Below are 12,707 nucleotides of genomic sequence, written 5' to 3' on the forward strand. Positions count from 1 at the left end.
CAAACCCCCAACCTACAGTCCCCAGCTTCTCCTCCTTACCAGCTCCACTCCCCAAAGCTGTCCTCCCAAGCGGTACCCCAAGACAGGAATAGGTCTCCACAGTGAATTCAAGCTTTATTGCCATACACACTTCCTGCTTCCTATCCAACCCTGTACATGGAAACAGTCAAAGCCAGCCAGGGCTGGGTGAGGGCCAGGAGGGACTAGGTGGGGTCCTGGGCGAGAGGGGACTGAGTTCAAAGCCTACCATACTCCAGCTTTCCCTGAGTGGTGCCAGCCCCAAGTCTCGGGGCTTATTTGTGCACTAGGAGAGGAGGCTCGTCCCAGGGACACCTTGTGAGGTTCCCAGGAGCCCAGTGAGTGCCCTCTGTCCACTGTAATGCCACCAAGCATGCGAGAGCAGCAGCTGCTGCATGTACACACTGCACGTCACCGAGGGAGCCCCGGCTGCAGGGCTGCCAGTCGGCCAGGGCTCAGCAGTCTAAGCCAATGGACACGAGCAGGTCCTCGAGGGCCCGCAGCCGCTGCTGCGCCTCTTCAATGGCACTGTAGGTCTGGACTGTGCTGGCCACATGGAAGCGGATGTCATCAACAAGTGGAATGGAGTCTGTTTCTTGCCGGGCGGCCACAGCGGCCGCCTCTTCCCGCACCGCCTCCACAAAGTCCTCTCGCTCCACCAGCTACAGAAGAACAAGGCTCAAGGCAGGCTGCCTCCCAGCACAGGCTGTGTCCTGCCCCTCACAGCCTCCCTTCCCCTCTCTGCACCCCTGCCCACCTTCTCAATGACCTTGGCCATGTACTCAGTACACTGGTCCTCCAGCCGAGCCAGGCGAAACAGCTTGGCTATGCGCCAGATACCCACCACGTTGTCCTCCTCCAGCAGCTGGGCCAGGCTGCGGCCACAAAGCCGCTTCAGGCCAGGTAGAAGGTACATGTCAGCCACACTGAGCACGTCATAGACCAACTCAGGGGGCAGCTGTGGAACAAGAAGACATAGGGATACCAGTGATCACCAAGGGCTCCAAGGGCCCAGGGTGGAGGGAGGCCCCAGTGGGATATAAGTGACACAGCTCTGGAGCCTAGCCCAGGTCTTTGAGGGTGCAATGCATGGAAGAGATTGGGGGGAGAGGGTCCCATGCCTAAGGCAGACCAGTGCTTAGGGCTGGAGCCCTTCCAGGTGAAGCAGCGTGGGTTCAGTCCTAGACTTGAGCTCTTCACACCCAGCTGTGGGGTTCTAGGTGAGTCCCTCCACCTCTGTGCCTGCCTCCTCATCTGCGGAGTAGAGATACTCATGTCTGCCTTAAAAAAACTGTTAGTAAAGTGAGCTGGGGATTCCCGTTTCTAGTCCACAAGCATGGGCACGGCTCCTTCCACTTGAGAGACCACACAGATGTGAGCAGGGGACAGCTAAGGCCTTGGCTGAGAAAGACCAAGGGTCCGGCTTCAGCCTGACCTCGGGTGGCTCAGGGATCGAGCCTTCAGAATGCCACCCTGCCATCTAATTGACCTGTGGTCATATGGTCACGTGCACAAGCTTCAAGGAAATGCATTTCTCTTCCATCTTCTTAGGGGGTACACCAAAGCACTGAGCGGGTATGTAACTAAGATCCCAGAGCTCCCAGAGACTAATCTCCTGTTGGACTGTGTCCAGAAGCCAATCCCCACTCTGAGCTAGTACGAATGTTCTTGGGGAACAAAGCTTCTTCACGGGGGAGCTTGTGACTCAGGATGACAGAGTCAACCACAGAGTGAGTGGCAGATGATGAGAAAGGAAGTGAGGGAGCAGGCCGAAGGGAGGCCAAAGGCAGAACCTAACAGAGGGGCAGGCTGACAGGAGCTGGAGGGCCAGGACAGGCGTCAACAGGAAGTGATGCAGGTACACACATTCCTGTGGCTCCACCTCAGTTGTAGAGGACAAAGCCAGGACAGGATGGGAGCCATAGCCTGAGAGTCAGGGCCACCATTCCTACAAAGAACTTTCCTGGAGCACAGCATGCCCAGCTGAGTAGCCCTGTAGATACGACATGGCCCACCAGGCCCAAAACCTTACCTTCTGAGGAAAGGTCTGCAGGAACCTTTCCTGGAGAAGCCAGACAGAGGGACACCTGGGTCCCCAACAAGCCACCTGGTCTCTCAAGACCAACGGAAAGTACACTTCTCTCCTGCATGCTGCCCTGCTACCATGCTGTGCACATATACACCAACACAGGGGACCTTGGCACTGTCCACTGCCACTCATAGGGCCTGAGTCAAGAACTCTAGGGCAGCTAAGGGCAGGAATGACCCAAGAGCCCAGAACCCCACGGACCTTGACAGCCCAGGGCTCCGTTCCCCACTGCCCTCCCACTGGGTGCCGCACCTCGGTATGGTCACTGTATACATAGTACAGCACATGAGTGAAGATCTCTGGGGAGATGCCATGCAGGGTGACAACTGGGGGCTCCCCAGAGGCTGCAGGTTCCTCGCTCTCTCGAAAGTGGTCATCCAGCAGGGCCCGGAAGTAGTCGCTGCGGCCACAGAAGAAAGCCTGAGGGAGAAGAGTTCAGAAAGTACCAGGGCTGGCATCTGTCCCCAGGGAGCTAACCCGAGTAGGGATAGGAGGGGGACAGGCACCTTGTGGCAGAGGAAGCTGGAGTCGGCCACTCGGAAGCAGATATCAGGGCAGCTGCTGAAGCCATCGGGACAGGGGAAGGGCAGCTCTCCTAGGTCACCCTGGCAGAGGAAAAGCACCCATCAGAGCAAAGCTGTTCGTGAAAGGGAAGCAGCTTCCCGGGCTGGCCTAGGAGGGGAACCCAACTCTGTGGGGCTTTACCCGCCACAGCCCCACCCCTAGACACCCTTCCTGCCCATCAGGCCAGCATGCCCTTCAGTACCCGCAACTCAGGTGGCAGGGCACAGCCAGCCAGCAGTGCCATATCCTCCCGCAACCGGGGATCTGCTGGAGGGGGCTCAATTGTCAGCACCTTCACACATGTGCCAGGCTTGGAAGCCACTGAGGGAGAGGACAGCAGGGGTTTAGAGGGCTCCACCAGCACTACTGGCTGCAACCCAAGACCACGGCCTGAGACCCCTGTACACACCGAATTCGGACACCTTCTCACATTTAGCCTCCAGGTCCTCGAGCAGGTCCCACAGCTGGCACTGCTTGGCCAGGCGTTCGCAATCGCTAACATGCTCCACACCGATGTCTAGGCGGCCTGGGGGTACAGGGGGCTGGGTCAGGACCCGAGAGTGATTCCTACTCAATGCCCGGGGTTTCTTCATCCAGAAGGACCTAAGACCTGTTCAGTTTGTGGATGGGAGGTGTTCTTTCCAAGCAAGCAAGTCAGGCTGGCACCCTGCCGGAGTCAGGATGCTTGCGTGCCGGACACACCCCTCCTCCCCGACGGTGAGTAGCTTAGAAGGGGCACGTCAGCTCAGGGCCACCTTGGGTGTATTGCGGTCCCAGCCCAGGGGGGTCAGTCACCTGTATACAGGTACTGCAGCAGAGCCCCAAAGGCCACCGGGTTGATCTGTGGGCAGAGCAGAAATTAGAGATCAGAGGCCACCACCCAGCACGAGCTAACTGCTCGCCCAGAAGTTAGCACTCTCCCTTAAGGCGGACAGACGCACCAGCGGGTGCCTGAGAACCACAACGCTCTTGCCCTTCCACTTGGTGTCCAGCATGTTGGCGAAGTAAGTGCTGCGCGCACCTAGGACACAGCGATGCGCTCGGAACGGCTTTCCGTGCACCACGAAGACCACATCACTGTGGATGCCCTGTTCCAGGAGCCTGGGGAAAGCCAGGAAGGGATGCATCACTCGGGCAAATGCGGGTGCATCAAAACCCCTCAACACACCCCGCCCATCCGAACCCACTGAAGAGTGCGCAGCAACCCCACCAACGATGCAAGCTCCGCCCCCAGCTCACCGCTGCAGGAAATCGTCGTAGTAATCCCGCCTCCTGCAGGATGCGGTGACCTGTTTGTAGTCGCGCAGTGCACGGCGAATGGGGTCACTCAGCGCCCCATAGAGACACCGCTCTCCGTCGAAAGTGTTGGCCTCACAGCGGGCGCCTATGATGCAATGCTCACCAGTCAAAGTTAAGGGACACTGATCTCTGGCCTCCCCTCCTCCCCAGCTCCCATGGGTAGAGTCCAGAAAGCCCTTGAGGCCCCCTCCTTCCTTCCCAAGGTGTCCCAGGCAACCCTTGAGTCCTTGTGAAGGCCAAGGGCACACTTAGATGTAGGCATATTCACGAGTACATATCAGACGATTCGCAGCCTAAGTACAGACTGGATGGCTGGTCCGGTATACATCCATCTCGATGACTAGCAGATCTCTGCCCCAAATGAACACTAGTGGGGCACATGAGCACCTTGGTCTGCGACAGCTGCCATTATTACAAAACAGAACCAAGGGTGACAATGGTGGTGGCTGCCACACGGGGAGGCTGTGCAGGCCAGTACGGTGGCTAAGCACAGGGACTTGAATTAAGTGAGAGGTGCACAGATCTAGGTAGGAACTCCAGTCTAAGCAGGAGGTACTGTAACTGTAAAGACCTGAGGTAGGAGATGGCTCCGTCCAGTGGGGCACTAAGGGACCGGTTGTTGACGGGCAGCCAGTAGGTGGAAGACCTAAGGAGTGGGTCCTGTGGAGTTTCACAGGCAAGTCCAGTTTTATCCTTTTGTTTTGTTCTTTTAAACAAGGTCACACAATGTAGCCCTGGTTGGCTCTGAACTTGAGAGATAATCCTCCTGACTCAACTCTCTTCTCTCCCAGTGATTGAACTACAAGTGTGAGCAACTATGCCCAATTGCTTTCTCCCCAAACACTGCTGAACTCCGTTCAGCTCTACTGTGGAAAAGATCCTCCTGCCTGCAATATGAGGATCAGACTGTAGGTGGGGCAAGAGATCAGTTTAGCAGACCAACGGTGGTATGGACCAGACACAGCCCTGGGACAGCTCTGGGTGTCAAAGGTGACATGGGAAAGTGGACAGAGAGTGAGAGGGTACCATTTGTTGACTTTGGGGTGTTAACAGGAAGTCAAGGGTGCATGCAAATGTGTAGCAAGGTCTCAGAGCTTACAGTCAGGCCCTGACCCTCTCTCACCGTTAGCCAACAGGTAGCGCACCAACTCCTCATGCCCACAGAGGCAGGCATAGTACCTAGGTTTAAAAGGGGGCAGCTGTCAGCAGGGCAGACCCACCCTACCCCACCCAGCTACCCCGCAGCTCACACTCACAAAGGGGTGCTGTCCCATTTGTCCCGCACGTTCACCTCCACGTCTCGTTGCTCCAGCAGGTACCTGGGCAGGAAGTTCAGAGCCTGGGGTCAGAACTGCTTCTGATCTGGGAGAGGAGACCAGGTAGGGGAAGGAGGCCACATTTCTCTGGGCTAGGGACCCCTCTGAGAAGGGTGAGACCTGGGAGTGCACAGGCCTGCAAGGATCAGCAACTGCGAGCTGGGTGGTAGCTTCAGGGACAGAGGCCACGCCCAAGTTAAGAAGGCTGAGAATTTGGTCTTGTAATATTTGGGAGAGAGAAGGTGATGGGGCCCCTACTTCAGCCTGGGGAGGTGAAGGCAGAGAAGCCAGAGAAAAGCTGGTGCAGGCACTCTGGGAGTGGAGAGCAGGAGACAGGGGCAGATCTAGAGAAGAAGTGGAAAGAACAATTGTTAAGATGCTGAGGAGAAGAGGTCAAGAACTAGGAAGCCATCACTGGGACGCGGCAGCCCAAGGAGGATATCAAGGCAGGACCTGGGTTCTCAGAGTTGCAGTTACATTGAGGGAGGAGTCATTAGCTCTGAGGTGGCATCTGGTGTTGGGGACAGGCCTAAGGAGGCTTTGGGACAGAGCTGCAGCCTGGCCTCCTCTGATGAGAGCCAGGAGAATTTGGAAAAAAAGGGCTCGATCAGCTTCGGGAGCCCCACGGCGCCTGCCCCGCACACCCATGCCCGACGCACCCTGCGGACACCCGCCCGCCTTCTGCACTGCAGGTCCTCACCGCACACGGCCCACGTCTCCCTTTCTGCAGCTGGCAAACAGGTCGCTGGTGTCCATGGCGAGGGAGGATGGACCCCCGGCCGAGCGATGTCGGGGAGACCTCTGTGCCGGGCCGGATGTAAACACTCACTGCCCCGCCCCTCGCGGCTCCGCCTCGCAATGCCCGACTGCGGCTCCGCAGCGGCGCCTGGCGTCCGGAGGACCCGCCCGGCCTGAACCCCGCTTCCGCGTCCAGAACGCTTCTCACCAAGGCCCCACCCACTAAACTTAACCACGCCCACTTAGCCTTAAGGGGACCTCTCGCCTGGACTCCACCCACTCGTCTAGAGGACAGCTCAAACCTTCAGGTTCCGCCCATTCGTCCGGGGGGAAAGCTCACTACCTAAACCCCACTTCGACAGAAGAGCCTCCCCCGCAGGGAAGTCCGCTCCAGGCCCCGCCCACCTTGCAGGGGTTCAGCCCTGAGGACACCTCCCCCCGCCCTAGCACGCAGACCCTTAACCACGCCCATCCATCCTGAGACCTGCGCTGCTCAGGCCCCGCCCACAAGGCCGGGGCCTCGCCCACTAGGACCTTTCCGTGACTGCTCCAGCCCGCTTGGGTTCCACCCAGAAGACAATACACTCCCTAGACGCTGCCCACGGCCCTAGCCACGCCCACAAGCTCCAAGCAGTGCCAGCCCACCCGCTCTTGACCCCACCCACCCACCCGGATGACCTCGCGTGCCCCGCCTATGTTCTCCCCTGCCCACCCCCCGGAAGCAAGAAACAGGCGTGGAGGCGGAGCGGCCCGCGCGTCTTGGCGGCTTTAATGGAGTCCGGGCGCGGGGAGCGGGCCGCCCTCGGGCAGCGCTCGGGGCCGGGCGGGACGGGGTGGGAGCTGCGCCCGCGGTCGCCTGCTGCGGTGGGGAAGCAAAGTGGCCCTGCGCGGAGGGCCGGGAGGGGCACGGGGCCGCGGCGTCGGGTAGTCCCGCGCAGTGGGCGCGTGGCCGGGCGCTCACAGGTGTGTGTCCTCTTCGAACATGTCCGAGTCCTCAGGGTCGCGCTTGCTGCCCATGAGCGCGCTCCAGCTGCTCGGGCCATTGATGGCCCCACCGCCGTTCAGGCTGGGCGGCTTCTCCTGCATCTCTGACTGGCTGTCGCTGGCCACGTCCAGCGTGGGGTTGTCGTGGCAGCCGTTCTCCACAAAGCGCAGCTCCTCGCCGTGCGACTGCGGCAGCGGGAGAGCGAGCTGGGCACAGGCGGCGGCTGGCCACGCCCCCAGGGTGCTCTCTGGGGCCCAGTAGACAAGTTCCTGCAGCTCTAGCCTTAATTCTCTGCCCTGTTAAAACTGTGACCTCCCTGGTGTCACCTGATCCCTCCCAACAGCCCACTGTAGATAAGAGACTCCCTGAAACTCAGAGCACACGAGCTGGGCGGGGGGATGACCAGGGCCTGTCCCCTTTCCCTATCGCAGATTACAGGAGCTCTTGGCTCCAGGACACTGACTCAAAATGTGCACCTGCTCTCAAGCCCTGAAGCGAGGGACACTGGGGGGTAGGAAGAGCTGGAGAAGAGGAGGGGACCCCTGGTGAGACCGGCACCCCTTCACTGTGTACCTTCTCACAAAGAAAGCCACAGTAGTACCAGCCTCAGAGAGAGGTAGACGCAGGCCCCAGCCTGGCAGTAATCACAACTGAGTTGGTACAGGTCACCAGGTGAGGCTGCTGAGTAGCACTGGCTGATCCTGGCAGCGCCCCACCCTTACCAAGCCCGACCTGGCCTACTCACCACGTGTTTCAGCTTGGGCAGCCGACGCTGCCAGCAGTTGTAGAGTAGGCCAAGCACAATGATGATGAAGCAGATGACACCAATGATCACCAGCACCACAAAAAGTGTCCCGTAGTCACTGCGCACCTGGGTGGCCCGCGCCTGGCAGCTGCTGGTGGTGGAGTAGTTCTGGATGCCAATCTGGGGGTGGGGGTGGGGGCGGGATAGGGCCTCAGCAAAAGTCCTGAGAGCTACTAACATTACAGGTGTGGAGTTGGAACCGCTGGCAGGCCTGAGGCCTGGGACCTGGACCTGTGTGGACGGGCATTCTATTCTGTCCCTATTGGTTCATCTAAGAATAGCCCCCAAGTTCTCCCAGTGACCACATCTCAGTCCCCTCATATCCTCGCGGATTTCTGCCATGCCCAGCACTGAGACTGTTCACCACAGACTGTTCTGATGAGAGTTGTGGCCCAAATAGATGAGGCCCCACACCTGTCCCCATCAATTACACAAAGCAAAAAGGTCTCTGGGGGACACTCAAGTCCACCCTTCAGTCGGTGCCCGAAGCACAGCTTCCACTTTAGGGGTAGGTGGTGTCATTCAGGCAGCCTAGCATCATTGGGGGCCATGTGGAGATGCCAGCTGCAGCCCACAACAGGGGTGCCCAGCTTCTTCCCTTTCCCAGTGGTAAGATGACAGGTGGCATGTGCCTCCTGCTGCAGGCTGCTCTGGCTGGGCTGGGCAAAGCTCCCTACAGACCAGCTTCAGGTGAAAAGGGGACCAAGGAAGATGGGGGTTATCGGGGAGCTCTGGGGCAGAGGCCCGGCTTCAGCTCTTCCCTGCACTATGGGAAACCTTGCCAGTGTCCATTGTCCTTCTCTGGTCACGAGCCCAGATTTTCAAGGCTGACAAGAGCTTTGGGAGTCATCCAGGCAGTGCAGCAGCTTTCTATCAGGCAGGCTTGGTCCTTACTACCTGGGTGACCTCAGGCAAGGCATCTGACCTCCCTGGGCTTCAGCGCTCCCTTCTCATTTAATCCTTAAACCTCGAGGAGGGGAAGAAGGGACCAAGGGAGAATCCAGTGTAGTCTGGACCTTGTAAACCTGGTGTATAGCCCAGAAACACATAGCACCTTTGCAGTGTGACATCTTGGGTATTGTCAAACACTGCAGAGACCCTCCAAAGACTGCACAGGTCATGGGTCAGGAGAGAAAGCAGGGGCAGGGGTGAGGATCAGGAATATTTGGATATCTGGACCTCCAGTTTCTATGTTCTGTAGTCAGCTGGGGCCAGAAGACCACACCTGATCAGAGCCACCTCTAACAAGGGAGGGATGTTTCCCAGTTCCAGACATTCCCCACCACCCCAGGTCCCCCTGGAGGGGCATTGGTAGGGGCAGGGCCTATCTTGTTCCCCCTCCATTAGGTCCTGCATGATACTTCAGACACTGTCCTACTTAACCCCGCTCCCCCAGCCATGCTCCCACTATGGCCTGCAGGTGTGCGGTCCTCCTTCTCAGTTGGTTGCCTTCACGTGCTCTTCCTATCTGGGGATGGCCAGGGCCCTCAGGCACACCCCTGTCCTGGAGCAGGCTATGAATTCTTTCAGCACTTTTGAGAGTCAGGGATGGGAAAGGATGATGTAGCGGCTGCCAAGTCAAGTCCCTGCATGCTTACCTCCTCCAGACTCCTGCGGATGCCACTGAGCATGGAAAGGACATCTTGAGTGGGTACCACCCCTGCAGGAGAAATGCCATCATCGCCACAGCACCCCTGAGGTGTCTCCATATCACCCAACCCCCTCCTAGGGCAGCCTGTCTGAGCTTCTGGTTCTAATCATGCCCATGTATGTTCCTGCTGACCTACTTCCCACCGAGTTGATTCCCTGGAACACCATAGGACAGGTGTGATGCTAGAAGCATCTGCAGCCCAAGGGTCCCCTCTCACAGTGTGTGGTGTCCATACCTGTCTCCTCATCACCAGAACCCAGGCATCACTCCACCCGGAGTCCTACACACTAGCATGCCCCCTCTGGGGTTCCTAGCTCTTACAACCATATCTGTTCTTTCCTGAGCCCCCAGTTTGAGCCTGTGGAGGGACACCTCTCCCGTCTCCTCCTCACCCTGCTCGCCCACAAGTGTCATCAGCAGGTGCTGCTCTTTCTCACTGGGCTTGCTCAGAGAGATGTGCCAGTCCCCACGCTGGCCACTGCGGTGGCGTGGCAGGACCTCCTCCACCAAGGATAGGAGCTGAAGTCCCCGATGCCGCCGGAACACTTCCTAGGGGTTCAGAGGGACCAAGCTCAAGGAAGGGTGGTAGCCTGACCCCATCTGCCCTCAACCCATCTCCCAAAGGCCTAGATGGTCCTCTGGCTAGCCTGGTCGGCTCTGGGACCACCCGAGAGCAGGAGATAGGCAGAGACAGCCTGTTGGTTCACTTCCATCTGCAGGTACCATGGTGTGAGCCTGTCCCAGGGCCACTCAGGTGGAGGGGACATGGATTTGTCCACAGACAATGACAAACCTTTAACTGGGGTTTGCAGTGCCCAGGCCTCTGGAAGCACTGCCCACGATGTCCATGGCAAGTGCAGTTCTGCGGAGGACACAACACTAAGTCCCCACAGCCACCAGAGAGCAGGGAGCCTGGCAACAGTGGATGGGGCTCCTCCGCTGGTCATCTCACCACGTGGCCAGCACTGAGCCTTGAGAGTGATGGGGGTGCTTTTACAACAGGGATTGGAAAGCCAATAGAGATGGCCAAGAGGACCCTGGGAACTGGCCGAGGTATGGGGCGCGGCGAGGCGGCTTCTTTCCCCTCAGACTGTCTACCTCACCGTTTAGATGATCGTGTCAAATATAATTACACAATGTAACATGAAGACGAACCCAGCCCTCCACAGGAACTTAGTGTAGCGGGACTAGAGGCCAGGCTGCTGCCACAGGGTTCATGCCTACTGTTTGTAAAAAGAGCCCCTCCTTGGGTCCTCAGATCCTCTTCAGCAGTTTCTTCCTCTTGTATATGGAAAACCTCGGCTCCATTTCTTCCAAGAGCCCCATTTCTTTCCCCCAAAGGGAAAGAGACCCCTTTCCCAGATGCTCAGTTCCCCAGGGTGCCGTGGGAGCTGGGCTGTCAGAAGAGATCTCAACAGCCACCCTGGGTGATACCGGAGGCAGAGATGAACTGCTACTCTTGGGTTCCTGACTAGGATAAGGACCTATCCCTCGGTTGTCATGCCAACCTGAAATCCACCAGGTTGACTTTCATGCTGGGCTTGTTCCTTGTTTTTATCGTGAATGCCCAGTGCAGCTCAGGTCTAGATACTCTCTCGCTTCCTGGTCCGCAGTTCTGTCCCACAACAGTCAGACAAGCCCAGGATCAAGTGGTCAGTGTCTTCACTGATATGGGAGGGCAGGACAGGCTTCTCCCTGCCTGTTCTGGGACTCAGAAGCCCTCACTTGCTCTGCCACACATGTACCACCCCTTACAGTGTAGCAAAGTCTCCCGGACTCCCGAGTTAGCTAGGAAAGATAAAGCCCTGGCTTTGTAACTAAATGCACCAGGGTTCAAATCCTGCGGTTTCTTAGCTCTGCCCTTCAGCAACATTCTGAACCTCAGTTTCTCCATCTGAGATATGGGCTACCTAACGCCCTGGAGTCACTCAATCAAATTCTGGAACAATAGCTGTCCCTCTGGGTCAGCCTTGCTTGTAATCCAGCCCTCCGCACTAAAGCAGGAACTCTCTGGTCCTCCCTGACGACTACCAAACGTCTCTTTTTCCGGTACTTCTTGTGCCAGGCAAAAGATCAGATCCTTCATCTCTAAAGCAAAGATTCTCTTGCCTTCTAGAACGCCAAGGTCAGCTTGGCATTTACTGCTTCACCATTCTGTGCCTGCGCCTACTGATCTCTGCTGGCTCCCTTCCTGCCTCCTATGTCTTAGGTAGAAACTAAGAGAAACTGGCTTTATAGTCTGCACCACTCCTCCAGATCTCAAATGCAAAATTCTGAAACCGTAGCTGCATCTTGTAAAACCGTCTCTGAGGGACAGCAGGTACATTCCTCCCCATCTTTTCCTGGAGACAAGAAGCTGAGTGTGGCCCACCACTTTTGACACACACTGCCCCATTCTCTTCAAATACAGGTCAAAAGGAAATACTGGATTACTGGATGAGAGAGAGATGAAGTCTACACATGGTGCTTGGAGATGGATACACCAATAGCAAACCGTCTCACTGCCTGGGGAAGTGCATCTTCTCTTTTCTGTTTTGTTTTCTAACCCCCACCCCATGCTGGAGATAACCCAAGGTCTTGAGTGTGCTGAGCAGCACCACAGAGCCACACCCTAGCCCTGGGAGTTCATGTTTTCAAGAGAGTAAAACAGAGTGCCTCTGACCATGAGGCTGTCCAGCACTACTGTATGGAGAGTTTTCTGTCCTGTACTCCACAGCTAATGAGCACTGGTGTTCATGTAAGCATATCTTTATGTTCGTGTAAGCATATAATTATGGAGACGCCCAATCTCTGGCCTGCCTTGGCTCCCAGAATACTGAATATGTTCTTCATATTTCTAGTAGGCCTGTCTAGTCACCTGAGGAGGAAGGACTTAATACCACTGACATTAGAGACTTCCAAATGAAATAGCCCAGGCAGCCCACCAGCCTAGGAGCCACAGTCCTGGCTAGCATTATCAGCCTGATACAGCCTTGGGTATGAGAGGATGAACCGCAGTTGAGGAATTGCCTAGAACAGGTTGGTCTGTAGGCATGTTTGTGAGAGATTGTCTTATTGATTGATGCAGGAGGGCCCAGCCACTGTGGGCTGCACCCTTCCCCGGGAAGGTGGTCCCGGGCTGGATTTAACCTTGTTAAATATGAACCTGGGGGGTGGGGGGAGGCATGCAGCAGGCAGTGTTCCTTCATGGGTTCTGCTTTGGGTTCCTGCTTTATTTAGTTCATGCCCTAACTTTCCCCCAA

General features: G+C 57.1%; 2 protein-coding genes and 2 long non-coding RNA genes across 7 annotated transcripts in view; 2 read left to right on the top strand and 2 right to left on the bottom strand.

Moving 5' to 3' along the window:
- Positions 1-97: 97 nt before the first annotated feature.
- Abtb1 (ankyrin repeat and BTB domain containing 1) lies at positions 98-6,125 on the bottom strand. 4 transcript variants are annotated; one of them, XM_042273625.2, is made up of 13 exons: positions 5,987-6,102; positions 5,545-5,630; positions 5,227-5,289; positions 5,094-5,149; positions 3,911-4,055; positions 3,613-3,772; positions 3,467-3,512; positions 3,081-3,197; positions 2,874-2,992; positions 2,614-2,712; positions 2,360-2,527; positions 776-976; positions 98-680 (listed from the first exon to the last, which is right to left on the bottom strand). In XM_042273625.2, exons 6-13 carry the CDS (start codon positions 3,664-3,666, stop codon positions 474-476), a joined length of 1,011 nt encoding a protein of 336 aa, XP_042129559.1. In that variant the 5' UTR covers positions 3,667-3,772; positions 3,911-4,055; positions 5,094-5,149; positions 5,227-5,289; positions 5,545-5,630; positions 5,987-6,102; the 3' UTR covers positions 98-473. The 4 variants fall into 4 exon arrangements, with proteins under 4 accessions (XP_042129559.1, XP_006995018.1, XP_076423428.1 ...); XM_006994956.4 differs by lacking the exon at positions 5,545-5,630 and having other exon boundaries at positions 5,987-6,125; XM_076567313.1 differs by lacking the exon at positions 5,545-5,630 and having other exon boundaries at positions 3,282-3,512; positions 5,987-6,125.
- On the top strand, positions 4,411-7,758 carry LOC143272439 (uncharacterized). Its single transcript, XR_013050009.1, has 3 exons — positions 4,411-4,960; positions 5,283-5,349; positions 7,441-7,758. It is a non-coding gene; the product is annotated as an uncharacterized LOC143272439 (long non-coding RNA).
- The window catches only part of Podxl2 (podocalyxin like 2), a 33,906-nt gene continuing 27,963 nt past the window's right edge, over positions 6,765-12,707 (bottom strand). The window contains exons 5-8 of the mRNA XM_076567312.1: positions 9,858-10,014; positions 9,413-9,474; positions 7,755-7,934; positions 6,765-7,194 (exon numbers count right to left, since the gene is read on the bottom strand). Of these exons, the coding sequence (XP_076423427.1) occupies positions 6,982-7,194; positions 7,755-7,934; positions 9,413-9,474; positions 9,858-10,014 (612 nt within the window). The 3' untranslated portion in view covers positions 6,765-6,981. The remainder of the gene's footprint in view (positions 7,195-7,754; positions 7,935-9,412; positions 9,475-9,857; positions 10,015-12,707) is intronic.
- Positions 9,276-12,589, top strand: LOC143272440 (uncharacterized). Its single transcript, XR_013050010.1, has 2 exons — positions 9,276-9,639; positions 11,876-12,589. It is a non-coding gene; the product is annotated as an uncharacterized LOC143272440 (long non-coding RNA).

The sequence above is a fragment of the Peromyscus maniculatus genome, chromosome 3 (genome assembly GCF_049852395.1).
Source record: "Peromyscus maniculatus bairdii isolate BWxNUB_F1_BW_parent chromosome 3, HU_Pman_BW_mat_3.1, whole genome shotgun sequence".
NCBI classification, from domain to species: Eukaryota; Metazoa; Chordata; class Mammalia; order Rodentia; family Cricetidae; genus Peromyscus; species Peromyscus maniculatus.

Excerpts from the sequence above, each read along its gene's own strand:
- Abtb1 (XM_006994956.4), bottom strand. The coding sequence starts at position 6,042 with ATGGACACCAGCGACCTGTTTGCCAGCTGCAGAAAGGGAGACGTGGGC. Across the intron at positions 5,290-5,986 it reads GGAGACGTGGGCCGTGTGCG|GTACCTGCTGGAGCAACGAG; the intron begins GTGAGGACCTGC and ends CTTCCTGCCCAG. Across the intron at positions 4,056-5,093 it reads GCGCTACCTGTTGGCTAACG|GCGCCCGCTGTGAGGCCAAC; the intron begins GTGAGAGAGGGT and ends ATTGCATCATAG.